At 39.7% G+C, this 18,960-nt stretch overlaps 1 protein-coding gene and 1 pseudogene across 2 annotated transcripts in view; one reads left to right on the top strand and one right to left on the bottom strand.

Annotated features, from left to right (window-relative positions):
- Positions 1–18,960, top strand: part of TAF1B (TATA-box binding protein associated factor, RNA polymerase I subunit B) — a 54,565-nt gene that overhangs the window by 17,383 nt on the left and 18,222 nt on the right. The window contains exons 7-9 of one of the 2 annotated variants that reach the window (XR_005718429.1): positions 475–631; positions 4,921–5,020; positions 14,760–14,893. Coding sequence is in view for 1 of the 2 variants with exons in the window: in XM_040224945.1 (XP_040080879.1) it covers positions 475–631; positions 4,921–5,020 (257 nt within the window). In the remaining variant the exon portion in view is untranslated. The remainder of the gene's footprint in view (positions 1–474; positions 632–4,920; positions 5,021–14,759; positions 14,894–18,960) is intronic. The other variant, XM_040224945.1, reaches the window with a different exon arrangement.
- On the bottom strand, positions 18,619–18,959 carry LOC120851884 (annotated as a pseudogene).

The raw sequence follows: 18,960 nt of genomic DNA, 5'->3' as shown, positions 1-18,960 counted from the left end.
AGTATTTGTGGAATGAATGCACCCAGGATGAAATAATGCCACAGGGGAGGACGCCTGGAGCATGGGAGTGGGAGAGGTGCTGCCTTAGCTATTGTTTGGAGAGCCTGTCGGAGAAGGGGACACGGGAGTTGAGGCGTGACTCAAAGGAATGACACATTTTTGCTTCGCTTAGTAATTGTTTGTCCTTTTATTTATTTGAAAACTTGCTCCCGTTCACTACAAAATATCCAAGAAAGACAGATCGCTCTTGAGACTCTCCATGCGCCCCACTCCCACAGAGAACCAGCACTTAACGTTTCGGCCAGTTTTCTTCCAAATCATTACTGCCCTTTTTTGCCAAGTTGCTCTGTGTAAAGATTCTATCGATAATTTTAAGATATTTAAAATACCTCTTTGGATTTTGCTGTTTTTCTTCTTTTCTTGTCCAAAATAGTTGCTTACACTTAAAAAAAAAATCTCCATTTGTCCCTTAAGAAACAACCTCTGTCTGTTCTGGGTCTCTTGATGGAGTGGAATATTCGCTGCGGAAGGAGAAGGGGGTCATGAAGATGAGTGTACCACGGACGCTAGCCTTCTGCTATCTGTCATTACTTTGGCAGAGAGAGACAATTACTCTTTCAGATCTTTTAAGGTAAGCTGGGCCTCTTACGGTGATGCTTTTGCTGATTATCTGTGTGACAGCCTGTGGATATTTTGGATTTTACCAGGAGGCTTCAATTAAGGAAGGGAAAGATTAGGTAGTCTGAATTCTTACTCTGAAATGTAATTCTCCCTGGGCTAAGAATTCATTTCCTGGGTTTTCTTATTTATATAGTAGAAATAATACTATTTATCTTACATGGGGTATTAGAGAATTTATCATCCAATGTGAATAAAATGGTTTGAAGGTGAAAAGTGACATTTAAGTACTTGTACAGTATTAAGTATTTTTCATTTTTAAGAGAGAAGATGAACAGATGACCTTCACATGGCAAATATTAGTAGTAGTTATACAAAAGCATACCTTGGTGTTGTTAAGAGCTAAAAGATAGGTTGTCCGTGTTTATAAGCTAAAATGGAAAACAAAGCTATTAGAAGAACCTGTTATGTGGATAGTCAGCATGTAGAGTTTTCAAGATTATCTGCAGGGTTTTATAGGTAATGAATAAATTATGGTATGGTATGTAAGAATTTCTCATTAAATAGAAGATGGACCACAATCATTAATGTGTTCATTTTTCCTTGCTCATTATGTGTTCTAAATAATAACATTTGAGTTTCTCAGTGTATGGAGTGATTTTCAGAGCATAGATTTGGAACCAGAACCCTGGGTTCGAATCCTGGTTCTATCACTTATGTCCTATAGGACCTTGAGTAAGTAATTTAATTTCTTTCCACCTCTGTTTCCTCATTGGTAAAATGAGGTTACTAATAATATCTACCTCAGAGAGTTGAAACCACTTTCAATACTTAGTACTGCATGAAAAGCACATAGCACCTGGTGCATAACAAGAACTCAGTTCTAGTTATTGTTGTTTATGTTTTCTTTATCATCATCATCATCATTGGCACTAGGCCCTTTGATTAAATAAAGTGCCTCCAGTAAATGAGAATAGTGCCTTTGAATTTGGCCACATCAACCAAATAACAAGGCTTTTCTCAGATGTGATTAACTTGACATGCAGACAGTCCGTGATTCAGTGAATTTTACTGTTATGTTAAAACCTCATCTTGTTCTGTCCGCCCTCATTGGGTGATCTCACCCTTCCCCAAGGCTCTAATTACCATCTGTACGATGATGGCTACCAGATCTGGATTTCCAGCCCAGACTTGTCTAGTGAGGGCCAGACCCATATATTCACATATTCAGCTGCCTGCTGGATACTCCTTCATCATCCTTCTCTCAGTCCGTCTCTCTCTCCACTGATTCCCTTCTTCATAAATACCCTGTTTCATCTCATACAGGCATCTGAGATCCATCCTTGACTCTTTCCTCTCTTTGCATATAGTTTAATCAGTATGTCCTCTCGATTATACTTCCAAAATAACTCTGAGAACCATGTTTCCCCCATTCCCTCTGTCTCTACCTGGGTTACTTAGCCACCTCTCAGGTGAATCTTGTGCCTCTCCTGTCTATTTCCTCCTGGTAACCTGAAGGATCTTACAGGAAGGATCGTGTCACTGGAGCTGGATGAAAGGGCTAGCTGTTCTACACAAGGCAATCTGTAAGGGGGTAACAAAACTCCCCTAGAAATCTAACAAGGAAGAAATAATAGTTGCCCATAAATAATAGAGAAAATTATTTGCCCAAAAATTCTTCTCAGGGAGAATATTTTATGTGGTTGGAGGGATGGGATAAGATCCTACACGTTTGTCTGTTTCTCTCCCCCTCTTCTTCTGCCTCTCTCCATACCCCTCTGTCTCCCTCCTTCTTTTTTCCTTGCTTCCCCCTCCAAGGGGAATTGTAAACTGCCTTCAAGAAGATTAGATCTAGTTAGCTGGAGGGCTTTTATTTTGCTCTGTGGGACACATAAATTTGACTGGTTTGATTGCTTGAAGGAGTAGAAGAAAAGACTTTATCACTGGTCCTCTCTCTTGCTTTTCTTGGAAAAGAGCTCTAAGTCACAGGTTCTCAAAGTTTGTGGTCCTGACCAGCAGCATCAGCAGCTTCTGGGAATTTGTTAGAAAGGCAAATTCTTGGACCCATTCTAACCTTCTGAGTCAGAAACTCTGGGAACAGGGCCTGGTAATCAATCTCTGTTTTAATAAGCCCTCTGGGGATTCTAAGGGATGCTAAAGTTTGAGAACTACTATTGCTACACCCTGAATAAACTATTTAAAGAACATTGATTTGAAGGGCCTACATTATTAGCCTTTCCACAATGCCCATGTATCTTAACTGATCCTGTATATCACTTCTCTGTTAAATCCTTCAGCAGCATCCTCCTTAGGATAAATTCATAACCCTTGAGGAGCCTTTAAAGGACCCTGTACTTAACAATTATAATAAGTAAAAACAGCCAACATATATTCATTCCACAAATATTCACTGAATATCTACTATTTGCAGGTGTTGCTCTAGGGTCCAGACCCTTGAAATACATTTGTGAACGATATAGATAAAGTCCCTGCTCTCCTAAAGTTTAAGACTAGAGGAGAGGACAGATAAGAAAATACATAAATAAGTAAATCAGACAAGGGAATGCTGTTCAGAAGATTGAAATAGGGTGATGTGATAGAGAATGACCAGATGGCTACTTTAGATGGGTTATTAGGGAAGGTCTCAGTGAGAAGATGGGATTTAAACTGCACTCTGAATGAAAATAAAACCAGCTGTTGAGTATCAGAAGTACTAGCATTCCAGGTAAAGAGAGGTTGCTAGTGCCAGGCCCTAAAGCAGTTGCAAGCTCTGTATGATCCAGGAGCAGAGGAGGCTGATGTGATGAGAATGCGAATTTGAAGGAGTAGGAGGAAGATGAGGGCAAGGAGATAATAAACAGGACCAGACATAGGTCTTTGTAAACCAAGTTAGGAGTTTGGATTTTTTTTTTAAGTATAGTTTATATACAATTCACCTTTTTAAAGTATACAAGTCAGTGGTTTTCAGTATATTCACGGGGTGTGCAGCCATCACCTCTATTTCCTGGACGTATTCATCACTCCAAGAGAAAACCCCATACCCATCAGAAGTTTGCCTTTAAGTGTGATAGTAAGCCACCAAAGAGTTTAACAGAGAGACATGATCTGATCTGGTTTATGTTTTCAAGATTGTTCAGGCAACTGTGAGGAAAGTGGATTCTCGGTAGACACGAGTGGAAGCAGAGAGACTGGGTGGTCTTTTCTATACTTAGAGCAAGAGGTAGTGGCTTGGATTAGGGTGGTGGTGATAGAACTAGAATGAATTGAAGGGGTTCAGGATGTGTTTTGTGGGTAGACACAGCTTAACTCTAGTGCAGTGCTGCTTAAACTACCTGTAATGAATAACTAGTTTGTTAAATGGCAGTCTGTCACAGATTGAAGCTTTTGGAAAGTACGATAGTAGTATAAGTAGAGATAGTATCTCCAGGGGTCATGACTGGAGTATTGGTTTCTTGGTTAGGAGGGGCGAATGAGACGCTGTCAGTCTACCCCACTGCTCTTTTTTTGTCTCTGTTTTTCTTTTTACCATTTCCTCCTACCTAACATACTGTGTATTTCACTTATTTGTTTTGTCATCTTTGTCTTCTCAGTGCAATGTAAACTCCATGGTAACAAGAATAGTTTATTGTTTTGTTCACTGCTCTGTCTCCCAGCCTCGAATAGTGCTGGGTATATAGTACTTGATAAATTTCTGTCGAATGAATGAATGAATTGTAGATAAGTATGTATGAATACTTATTTGTATTTATGTGCTAAGTTCTTCAGCCTCAGTAATTTACTCAGAATAGTTGACCAGTTACTATGTACCAGACATTGAGACAGAGTGGTAAACAAGTATTTCTTTAATTGTTCTTCCAGTGACGGGTACCTACCATGTACTATCATAGGCAAATGGTGGGCAAGGAGGTATTCTAACAAGGAAAACAGAGATCAAAAAGGTCTCCTTGAAGAAGTGATTTAAAAGATGAGTAGAAACTAATCACGTCAGAGAAAATAGGGATAGATAGAAGGAATGCCATATCTACAAGCCTGGTAAATTGGAAAATAAGATAAACATACCTTTCAGAAATATTTTATCTATTTGGGCAAAAACAGAAGAGATTATTAGATAATCAACTAAATCTTGTCTCTGCACAAGGGAACAGAAATATAGATATTTTCAGGTTATTCTTAAATCTATTTGAGATATACAATATACTCAACTGCTTCTTAACTTTGTCTTTGAAATATAATATTTTCCCCTCTTTTGCTTACTTTGCCAAATCAGTACAATCTTATATTGAAAGTTTTTCAAAAATACAGATTTGTTGAAGAGGAACATATTCCTTACATACATGCTTTTCAGCATTTTCCAGAAGAGATGAAATTATATGGACGTGACAAAGGAATCTTTGCCATAGAGGTAAATTATTTTCTTTCTTACTTTGTAGTCACTTATGAGACATTAGAGCAATTTGGTGATTTATATTCATCTCCTGATTTACTAATTCATGTTGAAGTTTAAAAAAGTCATCCACTTTTTGTTCCATTCAAATATGGAACAGTAATCATATCTTAATAAAGAGTAGAACTATTATTTGTATTTTCTTTTTGTGGTTTCTTCATTGTTTAGGCTGTTCTCAGAGTACAGCTTTAGTGTGAGATATGTGCACTGCAAATAAGTGTACTGTTGAGACTAAATTTCAGAAGTTTTATATAGAGAACTTGAACTAATTTCGAATTTTAAAAAACAATTGTGTTTTGTTGTTATTTGCTCACTATGTTGCTTTGGAGGAATGAACTGAAAGTTACTATGTTAGGGCTGCCCTGGTGGCTCTGATGGTAAAGAATCTGCCTGCAGTGTGGAAGACCCAAGTTCAATCCCTGGGTCAGGAAGATCTCCTGGAGAAGAGAATGGCAAACCACTTGAGTATTCTTGCCTGGAGAATCCCATGGACAGAGGAGCTGGCGGGCTGTAGTCCACGGGATTGCAGAGTCAAATACGACTGAGCACCAGCACTTTTGTTTTGAGAGGCACTAAGTCCTTTTTTTACATTAGTCCTTCTCTAGCTCTCTTTTCATGTTTCTAGTGGAAGATCTTCTGTTCTTTTAATTATGAGTCTTTATCACTATTTATAGTACTCAAAGGTTATATTCCCTTTGCTCTTCATCAGGTTTTCAGGGTACTAAATATTAATATTAAACATTATCCTGCATTTGCCCACTTAAGGAATTCTTTTCATAGGCTTTCTTAACCTTCACAGCCTTCACGTTGTTTTCAGTTTATTTCAAGAGACATTTATGATCCTTACTAAACCTCTGCATGAGTATGGTTTACCATCTTCCCAATTATACATGTGAGTAAACACCTCAGAGTGAAGTGAAGTGTTAGTCGCTCAGTCATGTCCAACTCTTTATGACCCCATGGACTGGGATTCGCCAGACTCTTGTGTCCATGGGATTCTCCAGGCTGTCATTTCCTTTTCCAGGGGATATTCCTGACCCAGGGATTGAACCCGGGTCTCCTGCATTGCAGGCAGACTCTTTACTGTCTGAGCCACCAGGGAAGCTCAAACCCTTCAGAAGGTAGAATCATTTGCCAAGGTCATTGTACATAGTAGTCTCAAACTCGAAGTACAGCCTTCTGTTCTTTTTTTTTTTCCCCTCATAATGTTTTGTATTGTATAGTTTCTATGGTGATGTCTTCAAATTCACTGATCTTTACTTCTTGAATTTGTAATCTGCTGGCTTTTTTCCACTTTTTTTTTAAATTTCAGATTCCATGTGTTTCATTTCTAGAAATTCCATTTTAGTCCTGTTTTTATTTCTCTCACTATGTTTATTTTTTTTTTTTCATCCTGCAGTTTATTGACAGTATTCACAGTAGATGTTTTAAGGTTCTCATCCGCTGATTCTGTTACCTCTGAGGCTGTTGACTGGTTTCTCTCCTGATTGTGTGCCGTGTTTTCCTGCTTTCCATGCCTGGCGGTTTTGATTGGATGCAGACAGTGTGAATTTTGTGTTGATGGATACTGGATTTTTGTTCTGGTGTATGATTAGGTAGCTTGGATATCAGTTTGATCATTTAGAAGCTTGTTTTCAAGCTTTTTATGGCTGTTCCAGAGCCTTTATTCTTGGACTAACTTAGCTCCTCCTACTAAATGATGTCCCTCTGAAAGACTTCACCTAGTGCCCCCACTATTATGAAGCCTCTCCACTCCAGCTGGTGCCTTTTGTGAGCTCTGAGAATTGTCTGGATTCATTGGGGGAAAAGATCCAGTGATTGTTTTTTTCTCCCCTGGCCTCAGGTTTTTTTTTTTTAAGCATGCAGTTTGGTACTCAGCCAAAGACTTGAGAGGACCCCTTTGCAGACCTCCAGAGTTCTCTGTGCATCTGCATCCTCACTCATATTCTGTCTGCAAATTACAGCCACCCTAGCTTCCAGGAACTCTAATCTCTATCTAACTCAGCAAGAGCATGGGGCTCTGGTTTCACTCCCTGCTCCCTGCACTGCAGGTTGCAGACTGCCTCCAGGCAGCATCCTTCAGCTGTTTGTTTCTCTTCTTTCAGGACACATCATCCTGTGCTTCCTGTTTTCTAATGCCTGAAATTGTTTCATATATTTTTTCTTAAAAAATTATTATTTATTTACTTTATCGGGTCTTAGTTGCAGTAGGCAGGATCTTCGTTGCATCTTGTGGGGTCTTTTGGTGCAGTGCATGGACTCTGGTTGGGGCATATGGGCTCACTAGTGGCGTGCAGGCTCTCTAGTTCTGGGGCAAGGCCCCAGAGCGCACGGTCTCAGTCGCCGCGGCACGTGGGCCCTTCAGTGGTGCCAGCTTCGGTAGTTGCAGCGCTCAGGGCATGTGAGATCTTAGTCCCCCAAATAGGAATCAAACCTGCATCCCTACATTGCAAGGCAGATTCTTAACCACTGGGCCACTAGGGGGAAGTCCCCTTATATATTTTTTCCAATTCTCTGTTTATCATGGGAAGTCAATTCCCATAATAGTTAGTGCTTTAAGGGCAGAAATAGAAGTGTTCCAAATACTGCTTTTTAGACATTTAGAAATAGAGTCAATATTCAGATGCTTTTTAGCTGATTGTTACCTAAACAGTTCTTTCTTGAATGCCTGAAAGTATCCAACTGCTCATTTATTCCTGGATTTTTTTGAAAATTATAATCTCTATTCACAAATATTGTCTTATCTTTGCTTCTGAATTTTCTACCAGCTGGACCATGTTATTGGAGGATCATGGTTATAAACTTTTGTTTATACAAAATTCTCACCCTAATAACAATCTCTTTTGTTGACTAGTTTTAATTTAATCTTGAGTGAGGGGGCAGGAGTAAAAGAGGGGAATGATTTCTTATAGAGATTTTGATAGAAAGTATAAGCTCAAAATAATATGAGACTATATCTGGATAACAATAACTATTGCACTTTGCCTTTTTCACTTGTATCTTAGAGAGCTTTTTTTTGGAGGAATTAGCCTTTATATATATATAATTTTCAATTGGAGGATAATTGCTTTACAATGTTGTGTTGGTTTCTGCCATTCAACAATGTGAATCAGCCATAAGTATACATGTGTCCCTTCTCTCTTGAACCTCCTTCCCACCCCCATCCCACTCCTCTAGGTTGTAACAGAGCACTGGGTTGAGCTCCCTGTGTTAAACAGCAACTTTCCACTAGCTGTCCGTTTTACATACGGCAACATATATGTTTCAGTGTTACTGTCTCAATTTGTCCCCGCTTCTCCTTCCCCCACTGTGTCCACAAGTCTGTTCTCTGCCTCTGCGTCTCTATTCTTGCCCTGCAAAGAGGTTCATCAGTACCATTTCTCTAGATTCCATATATATGCATTAATATACAATATTTTTTTCTCTTTCTGACTTACTTTACTCTTGTTAAAAGGCTCTAGGTTCATTCACCTCACTAGAACTGACTCAAATGTGTTCGTTTTTATGACTGAGTAATATTCCATTGTATATGTACCACAACTTCTTTATCCATTCATCTTTTGATGGACATCTAGGTGTCCTAGCTATTGTAAATAGTGCTGCAGTGAACATTGTGGTACACATTATCTTTTTCAATCATGGTTTTCTCAGAGTATATACCCAGTAGTGGAATTGAAGTTAAAGCGTCTGCCTGGAATGCGGGAGACCCGGGTTTGATCCCTCTGTTGGGAAGATCCCCTGGAGAAGGAAATGGCAACCCACTCCAGTACTCTTGCCTGGAGAATCCCATGGAGGGAGGAGCCTGGTAGGCTACAGTCCATGGGGTTGCAAAGAGTTGGACACAAGTGAGCGACTTCATTTTCGCTTTCATGGTAGTTTTATTCCTAGTTTTTGATGGAATCTCCATACTGTTCTCCATAGTGGCTGTATCAATTTACATTCCTACCAACAGTGCAGGAGGGTTCCCTTTTCTGCACATCCTGTCCAGCATTCATTGTTTGTAGATTTTTTGATTATGGCCATTCTGACCAGTGTGAGGTGATACCTAATTGTAGTTTTGATTTGCATTTCTCTAATAATGAGAGATGTCAAGCACCTTTTCATGCATTTATTGGTCATCTAAATGTCTTCTTTGGAGAAATGTCTGTTTAGGTCTTCTGTCCATTTTTTGATTGGGTTGTTTGTTCTTCTGATATTGAGCTGCTTATATATTTTGGAGATTAATCCTTTGTCCATTGCTTCATTTGCAATTATTTTTCCCATTCTGAGGGTTGTCTTTTCATTATGTTTATGGTTTCTTTTGCTGTGCTAAAGCTTTAGAGTTTAATTAGGTCCCATTTGTTTTTGTTTCCGTTACTCTAGAAGGTGGGTCATAGAAGATCTTGCTGCGATTTATATCAAAGAGCATTCTGCCTATGTTTTCCTCTAAGAGTTTTATAGTCTCTGATGATTACATTTAGGTCTTTAATCCATTTTTAGTTTATTTTTGTGTATTTAGTTTTATTTTGTGTATAGTTTATTTTCCTAACAAGGAAGTATTCTAATTGGTTGATTCCTTCAGCTCCATTTTACTTTCTCAAGATTGCTTTGGTTGTTCAGAGTCTTTTGTGTTTCCGTACAAATGATCAGATTTTTTGTTCTAGTTTTGTGAAAAATTACATTGGTAATTTGATAGGGACTGTATTGAATTTGTAGATTGCTTTAGGTAGTATAGTCATTTTAACAATATTGATTCTTCCAGTCCAGGAACATGGTATATCTTTAGAGAGCTTTTTTTTTTTTTTTAATAAACTTTTATTTGGGAATAGTTTTAGATTTATAAAAAAGCTGCAAAAATAAAAATATATCCTTTACCCAGATTCGAGTATTACTATTTTATCCTACAGTTTTATCCTTTGTACTGTTCTATTACTGTATCTATCTCTGCAATTCTATTTCTGAATCATTGAGGGTAAGTTACATTTACATGGCACACCATCCCTAAATATTTTAGTGTATGTTTTCCAAGAATAGGGATAATCTCTTCAGTTCAGTTGAGTTCAGTCACTCAGTCATGTCTGACTCTTTGTGACCCCGTGGACTGCATCACGCCAGGCCTCCCTGTCCATCACCAGCTCCTGGAATTTACTCAAACTTATGTCCATTGAGTCGGTGATGCCATCCAACCATCTCATCCTCTGTCATCCCCTTTTCCTCCTGCCCTCAATCTTTCCCAGCATCAGGGTTTTTTCAAATGAGTCAGTTCTTCACATCAGGTAGCCAGAGTATTGGAGCTTCAGCTTCAGCATCAGTCCTTCCAGTGAATATTCAGGACTGATTTTCTTTAGGATGGACTGGTTGGATCTCCTTTCAATCCAAGGGACTCTCAAGTGTCTTCTCCCACACCACAGTTCAGAAGCATCAATTCTTCAGCACTTAGCTTACTTTATAGTCCAACTCTCACATCCATACATAACTACTGGAAAAACCATAGTATTGACTAGACAGACCTTTGTTGGCAAAGTAATGTCTCTGCTTTTTAATATGCTATCTAGGTTGGTCATAACTTTCCTTCCAAGGAGCAAGTATCTTTTAGTTTCATGACTGAAGTCACCATCTGCAGTGATTTTGGAGCCCAAAAAGATAAAGTCTGCCACTGTTTCCACTGTTTCCCCATCTATTTGCCAAGAAGTGATGGGACCAGATGCCATGATTTAGTTTTGTTTTAATCTCTTGTATAACTGCAATTAAGTTACTAACTTTAACTTTTTATTTTTCTGGAAGCTGCACAGAATAAATATGCCACAATTACCTCACTAGTTGTCTATTGATGGAGATTAGTGTTTAAGGATACAAAGCTAAAAAGGCAGCTAGGTGATATATCAAAAACAAATAGAACTGGAAACAATATAAATGTCTGTCACCAGAAAAAGGGATAAAATGTGACATAGTCAGACATGGTGTATTAAACAACCTTAGATACAAGCAGCAGGAATGAATCTAACATTCTGTCGAGTGTGACAGGCAAATCTTAGAAAACTATGTACAGTATGATGCTATTTTGTTAAGCTCAGAAAAGAAGTTAAACTAAATATATAGGCATATTTATATGTATGATAAAACTGTTTTTTTAAAAAGTTCAAGCAAAATTCAGGATATTAGTTGCCTCTGGAGGGAGAACCACAGCGGGAGTACTAAAGGAGGAGTCCAGGGGCAGATGTAGCAGTTGGTTTGTATATTCTTTGCATCCCTAGCTCCTCTTTGACAGTAGGAATCATGTCAGTTCAGTTCAGTTGCTCAGTCATGTCTGACTCTTTGCGACCCCATGAATCACAGCACACCAGGCCTCCCTGTCCATCACCAACTCCCAGAATTCACCCAAACTCACGTGCAGAGAGTCAGTGATGCCATCCAGCCATCTCATCCTCAGTCGTCCCCTTATCCTCCTGCCCACAATCCCTCCCAGCATCAGAGTTTTTTCCAATGAGTCAACTCTTCGCATGAGGTGGCCAAAGTACTGGAGTTTCAGCATTAGCATCATTCCTTCCAAAGAAATCCCAGGGCTGATCTCCTTCAGAATGGACTGGTTGGATCTCCTTGCAGTCCAAGGGACTCTCAAGAGTCTTCTCCAACACCACAGTTCAAAAGCATCAATTCTTCAGTGCTCAGCCTTCTTCACAGTCCAACTCTCACATCCATACATGACCACTGGAAAAACCATAGCCCTCACTAGATGGACCTTAGTCGGCAAAGTAATGTCTCTGCTTTTGAATATGCTATCTAGGTTGCTCATAACTTTTCTTCCAAGGAGTAAGCATCTTTTAATTTCATGGCTGCAGTCACCATCTGCAGTGATTTTGGAGCCCAAAAAAATAAAGTCTGTACTTGTATCTGTCATCCATAAGACTTCATGGGCTTCCATGGAGGCTCAGTGGTAAAGAATCCGCCTGGTAATGCAGGAGATGCAAGAGATGCAAATTTGATCCCTGAGTCGGGAGGATCCCCTGGAGTAGGAAATGGCTACCCACCCCAGTATTCTTGCCTGGAGAATTCCACGGACAGAGGAGCCTGGAGAGCTTTAGTTCACGGGGTCACAAAGTCAGACATGATTGAGCAGGCGTGCACACACACACACATAAAACCTCATATATAATACAATTCTGTATACATGGAAAAGGACTCTGTGTTTGTTGATTAAATGATTTGAAATAGCTGAAAAACAGAATTAAATACTTTATTTAGAGCAGAGTTCATATAGATTTGCTGGGGATTTTTTCTACCTAAGTAGTAAGCTTCCAGTCTGCTTCTTTTGTATTTATTATGTATCAGAAGGCTACTAAATAGTGGCATTTGGCTGAAAAAATAAAAAAGCATTCCACTGATATTTTAGTGGTAAATGCATAAGGGATGTAATTTCTGCTTATAAGTAAGGACATTTACAAACTCAATTTATGGGTGTGTCAGTATCACTCATGAAAACCAGCTTGTGAGATTAATAATCTTATCAGTTCTTCGTACTGCTCACCCATGTACCGAAACCAATAGTAAATTACCCTAGTCAGAAAATGTAAGTTTGAGGCTACATGGATGACTTTTTTTAAGAAAAATAATACCTGATGTTTGCAAAGTGAAGCCAGTGATTTCATGTGAAGTGTCTGTGACTTAGTTTGATCCTGTGTCAGTACCCACCCCTGGTACCCAGCGTGCTCAGCCCAGGCCTCCCCCAAACTCTGCCTCCCAGGAGAAGGAATGAGAACCAATTTTGTATTTGCCTAAGGAAAAGTGAGTAATGACAAAGGTTGTGCTGTGCTCGGTCGCTCGGTCGTGCCTGACTCTTTGCGATCCTGTGGGCTGCAGCCCGCCAGGCTCCTCTGTCCCTGGGATTCTCCAGGCAAGAACACTGGAGTGAGTTGCCATGCCCTCCTCCAGGAGATCTTCCCAACCCAGGGATCGAATCCAGCTCTCCTGCATTGCAGGTGGATTCTTTACCGACTGAACCACCAGGGAAGCCCCGTGACAAAGATTAGCCTGCTGCAAAAATAATCATGTAACCCTCCCAAGATCAAGTGGAAATTATTTGGGGATTGTCTGCTCTTCTGGATACCGCCTTCTAATATGCTTCAATACCGATAGCTGAATTTAAATGTAGGTCTTCTGCAATAAGCAGAATGTTTGGAGGACAGACGCATCTTAAGAAGGAGAACTTCGGTAGGTTTTTCCCAACTCTGATCCCGAGGCCAAACCAAATGACCGTCTCCTTTTGAGTTGGTCATCGGTTCATAAATTTGTATTTGTTCATAAGCTTTATCTCGGTCTGGGCAAGTTGACAGCATGTGTCTGAAATGGTCTTATCCCCAGGACTAAGACTATATTTCACATAAAGTAATGTATTCACCATAGGCTTTCAGAAGACTAGATTTTGAATATAAAAAAGTATATTTCTTGTTACTTCTAATAGATTTACAACAATTAAGTTAATTCTAGCAGAGCAGAAATGCGAATTGAATTGTTTTATGAATCATAATGCATGTGGAATTCATTTTATCCTTCCTCCATAAGTAATATATTACAGTGCTTTGTCATCTCTTCTGACATAGTTTTATTCTTTATTAATTTCCCTTTGCCATAGAAAGTCTTATTTTAGGTTTGGGTTAACAGGTGCATGTAGCATTAGCTTTTTCTCAGCTGAATTTTTGCTTCGAAACAACAATAAGTAAGGGTGCGGCACTGTGCTTTTTTTTAATAGCAAAGCAGGAAGTTCACCTCTAACAGGGTATTGTAATCAGGTTTATCACAAGAGCCTGCTGTTGTGTAACAGAAACTCTAGCTTGTCCTTACCTGTCTTCAGGCATTGCTTCATGAAGGAAAATAAACTCAGTGGAATATTTGTGAAATTCAATAAAATGCTTTCCCAAGCACGCCATTTTTAATGCATGCTAGAACAATTGATTATAGCCTTGTGGTCTTTTAAAAAACATATTTGCCTTGGGATTTCTTAATATTGTAATTAAATGAATCTGTAGCCCTCTAGAAGCCCTGTGTGTCATATTTACTACACGTTTTAGACACATCCTCCACTGTGGCTACTAATAGTACATAGTCCCTCCCCCTCTCCCCTTCATTTTTCAAGAAAAGTGGGGAAGGTTTGGGATGCCTTCAGATGACTGTTTACTTAGTTGACAGGCAGCTTTTCTTCATTGTACACTGTGCGTGTGCTCACAAAAGTGCATTCACTATTCCATAGTATGTTGAAACTTTTAAATGGAAACAGCTTTTCGTTAACAAAGGAAGCATTTTCTTCCCTCCCTTCATGTCTTAGCTTTCTCTACTAAGTCTTGGCTTCTTCAGCAGCTGTACCGCCACCAGAAATGACAAAAGGTGCGATTGTTCTAGGAGATGGTGATGAAGATAATGCCAGTGGAGTTTTGTGTGTGTGGGCTGCTTGGGACTGTTTTTCTTCTGTGTTTGGTTTTGTTTTGTTTTTGTTATTCCAGAAGATTGAGCACACCTTAAAAAAAAGAAACCAAAGGGAGGAGGGAAAGAAAGGCTTTAAAGACCCTTGAACCTTTATCCTGTGTGAACTGTTTCTTTCCATTAAGTTGTTCTGTTAATATTCAAGTGGGCCTCAATAACAACAAATCTGACAAAACTCACTTTACAACATAGGGGAATGGAATCCAGAGTAGAGAGTATTGATGTGGTTTGTTTCTTCTTCCAGGTGGGCCATGGGTTTGTCTTTCTGCCATTACTCTGACTTGAGTTGAGTTCAGAAGAGGAAACAAGTGTGAAAATTAAGTTTTAGAATTTCCAACCATCTCCTTTTTCTAAGTTGTGATTCCCAACTCCTGGGAGGTAAACTGTTTCATTTTCTTTATTTTTTAATTTGAAGATAACCTCCTCCTCTTTCTTTCTGCCCTCTGTCTCTTCTGCTGTTTTATTTTTGAGTCAGATTTCTGAAGTGTAGTGCTGATCTGAAGCTTCATTTATTTCTAGCAAAAATCTTTCAGCTCATCTGGTAGAATAAACTAAAAATCTATTTTTTTTTTTTCAGAGACACCATCTCTGTATAGAGTACCAGATAAGCAAATTGCTGCTTAAGCCAAAGTTGGGCCTAAACAGACTTTTCTCTTACAGGTGAAATTTATTCTGCCAATGACTTAGCAGATAGTGGAGCTAGCTACTTGTGTATTTTCAGCCTTTTTTTTTTTTTTAATCTTTATGTGTTTTAAACCCACAGACCAATTTCTAAACAGTTAGTATGTAACATACATATTATTCTACCATGGTCCTCAACAGTGATTCTAAGGCCTCTCAAGAATTAGTCATTTCGTCATCCCTCACTAGACTCAGCAAGAAGCAATAAAGAGAAACCTGGAAATCCATTCTGAAGTACATCTCCAGCTTTGTGAATGTTGATCAACAACATTCTGATCTCCTCTCTGAATGAGTGAAAAGAAAAGATGCAATGCTGGTTCAGCCAAACCCACTGAGTGGCACTTTGCCATGATGATTCATTTTGCCTCGGAGCAATCTTAACGCCCTTCGTGAAACTAGGTCCCTGATGGTTTAAGGAAGAAAAAGACTCCTCCAGAGCTGTCAGTCACTCTCTGAGCCCCTCCAGATGACTGTCTCGCTGGATCAAGCTTTAATACACTCTGAGTCTTCAAACTTTACTCCAGAATTTTTCACCATCTTCCTCTGTAGGCCGCATGTCGCTCTTGGGATTGTTTGTGCAACCTCTGTTAGAGTAATCATCTAGCAGGTTTGAAATGTACCTGAGGGAAACTGAGACGAGCATAATGATAACAGGTGTTCTCAGGTTCCCTCACTCCCACTCCCTTCCAGGATTACTACTGCTAGGCAGCGTGAATAGAAACCAGCTGACGTGCTCTTTTGTTCCTGGCTTTCTGCAGCATCTTAGCCATCGCTGGAATGTGTGGGTGCACTTCTCTCATCAGGCTTGTGAACTAAAACCGTCTGAGGGTCTCTTCCAGGCTCCAGGAAGAAGGAATGGAGAGCCACTTTATTTTATTTTATTATTATTTTGCACAAGAATATTGTGGAAAGTTTGTTTAAACTACAGGTTCTTAGACCTAGTGTTAGGGATGGATTTATGAAGTCTAGTGTGGGATTGAGGACTTTTAAATCAGCGTCTTGAAAGTGGTTCTGATAGAAATGTGCTCTGAGCAATACGGTCTAGTCTTTTCATCTCTGCCTCTGTCTGTCTTATGTTATTGCATTTTGTTCCACAAAAAAAAAAAAAAAAATTAGAAGTAGACTAATTAGGGGATAACCAAAGACCAGTATAAAACAAAGTACTGTTATACCTAAACTCCTTTGTTTTTCTGGGCTCCAAAATCACACTGCAGATGGTGACTGCAGCCATGAAATTAAAAGACGCTTACTCCTTGGAAGGAAAGTTATGACCAACCTAGATAGCGTATTCAAAAGCAGAGACATTACTTTGCCAACAAAGGTCCATCTAGTCAAGGCTGTGGTTTTTATAGTGGTCATGTATGGATGTGAGAGTTGGACTGTGAAGAAAGCTGAGCACCGAAGAATTGATGCTTTAAACTGTGGTGTTGGAGAAGACTCTTGAGAGTCCCTTGGACTGCAAGGAGATCCAACCAGTCCATCCTAAAGGAGACCAGTCCTGGGTGTTCATTGGAAGGACTGACACTGAAGCTGAAACTCCCAATACTTTGGCCACTTCATGCGAAGAGTTGACTCATTGGAAAAGACTCTGATGCTGGGAGGGATTGAGGGCAGGAGGAGAAGGGGATGACAGAGGATGAGATGGCTGGATGGCATCACTGACTCTCTGCACATGAGTTTGGGTGAATTCTGGGAGTTGGTGATGGACAGGGAGGCCTGGCGTGCTGCGATTCATGGGGTCGCAAAGAGTCGGACACGATTGAGTAACTGAACTGAACTGAACTGAACCGAAACCTGCAAAGTTTTAAACAGTATCCTAGTAGTCCTCTTATTCTACTTAACACATCACAGATTCCAAATGAAATATAGCACAAATGTCCAGCAACTTTTATGACATCCTTCCTTTAGGTGTGTTCTATACATGTGTACATTTTTCTGAAAGTCAAAATAAGACTATTCTAACACAGTCATTAAATGTTTACTGTAATTATTTTATATCCATGTTTTGGAATCTTGTCAAAATTAGAACCTGCTTCTGTTCTCCAGGCTAAGGACAGTGGCACAGAAACAAAAATGTGATCCTGTGATCACATTCTCTACAACGGTGCCGTGTCATAGTCCTGCTGGTCTCCTGCCCCAGGTTAGATGCTTTGCTGAGCTGGTGGTGCAGGCCCCTAGAGTGGCCTGGCTTGGTTGGAATAGGAGCAGATGTGTGGGGAGGTTAGTCTGTAGCAAGCCCTGTAGAGCCAGCTGGGCCACCATTTCACGTGATGTTGGAGGCAGCGGATGTCAGTGTGGATATTTTGTGTGTGTGTTCAGTCGCTAAGTCGTGTCTGACTCTTTGCGACCCCAGGGACTGCAGCACACCAGGTTCCTCTGTCCTTCACTATTTCCCGGAGTTCACTCAAATTCATTTCCATGGAGTCAGTGATGCCATCTAACCATCTCATCCTCTGCTGCCCTCTTCTCCTTTTGCCTTCAGTCTTTGCCAACATCAGGGTCTTTTCCAATGAGTCAGGTCTTTCCATCAGGTAGCCAAAGTATTGGAGCTTCAGCATCAACATCAGTCCTTCCAATGAATATTCAGGACTGATTTCCTTCAGGATGGACTGGTTTGATCTCCTTGCAGTCCAAGGGACTCTCAAGAGTCTTCTCCAACACCACAGTTTGAAAGCATCAATTCTTCTTTTTTGCTTACTAGATTCCTTTTCATTAATGATCTTACAATTACTTGTCATAAATTTATTATCCATTAAGTTGGTTTTCTGAGATGATTATTTTTCAAAGAGGAACATTCACTGCTCTAGTGTTTGTTTGCAGATAAAAGTACTTAATTTCATCTCCTACCTGCATTATTTAAAAGGATTGTGTGCTAAGTCGCTTTAGTCATGTCCGACTCTTTGTAGCTCCATGACTAGAATTCCTGTGTCCATGGAATTCTCCAGGCAAGAATACTGGAGTGGGTTGCCATTTCCTTCTCCAGGGGATCTTCCCAATCCAGGGATTGAACCCCAGTCTCCTGCATTGCAGGCAGAGTCTTTACCGGTTAAGCCACCAGGGAAGCAGGATTAGGGTTACCATAAATCTTATCAGTAACGTTAATTGTTAACTTGAGAAGATACTTCAAATTCTGGGCAAAATGAAGCAGATGTCTAAATGAGTTGATTTTATAAAGATAAAAAGACAACTTTTCCAAAAGGTCACTGAGAGTATATGTTTTCATTTTTAACTTTTTTTTTTTTTTTTTGGCTCTTTTCAGTTTATTGCATGTAGGAGTTACACTAGTCCCAAGTTAAAAGCAAACCCCAAATTATGGTTACATTATACAGGCTGTGAGGTTTTTAAACTTGTGACTAGGGACAGAAGGGAAATTTACTCATTGCAAGGAAATCCTCACTTAAGCTTCAGTAAGCCAAAAGCACTTAAAACCTGTGAACCTTCAGCTGGTCGTCCTTAGCCAGTCCAGTCTCCACCAGGAACTAGCATATGTTCTTGTGCTGGTCACCCTGTAGTTTAATTCCTTCTCCATATTCTGGATGCTCAATTACAGTACCATTGCAGGCAAATTTCTTCTAAAATGTCTTCACTAGTTTCTTTTTATCATAATCATCATTGATCTCTTGGACAGTAGTAAGGGTCTTCTTGCCGTTTCTCTGTTGAATTCTTACATGGATATAATCCTGAGGGCCAGCAGGAAGCAGATCATCACCCTCACTTACATCAGCAAAGGGTCGAAAGAGTGGAGGTTCTGGATAGGGGACATA

Source organism: Oryx dammah, unplaced genomic scaffold, assembly GCF_014754425.2.
Source record: "Oryx dammah isolate SB20612 unplaced genomic scaffold, SCBI_Odam_1.1 HiC_scaffold_25, whole genome shotgun sequence".
NCBI classification, from domain to species: Eukaryota; Metazoa; Chordata; class Mammalia; order Artiodactyla; family Bovidae; genus Oryx; species Oryx dammah.
Note: the sequence above shows the minus strand (reverse complement) of the source record. Positions and strands in the feature narration are given on the sequence as shown.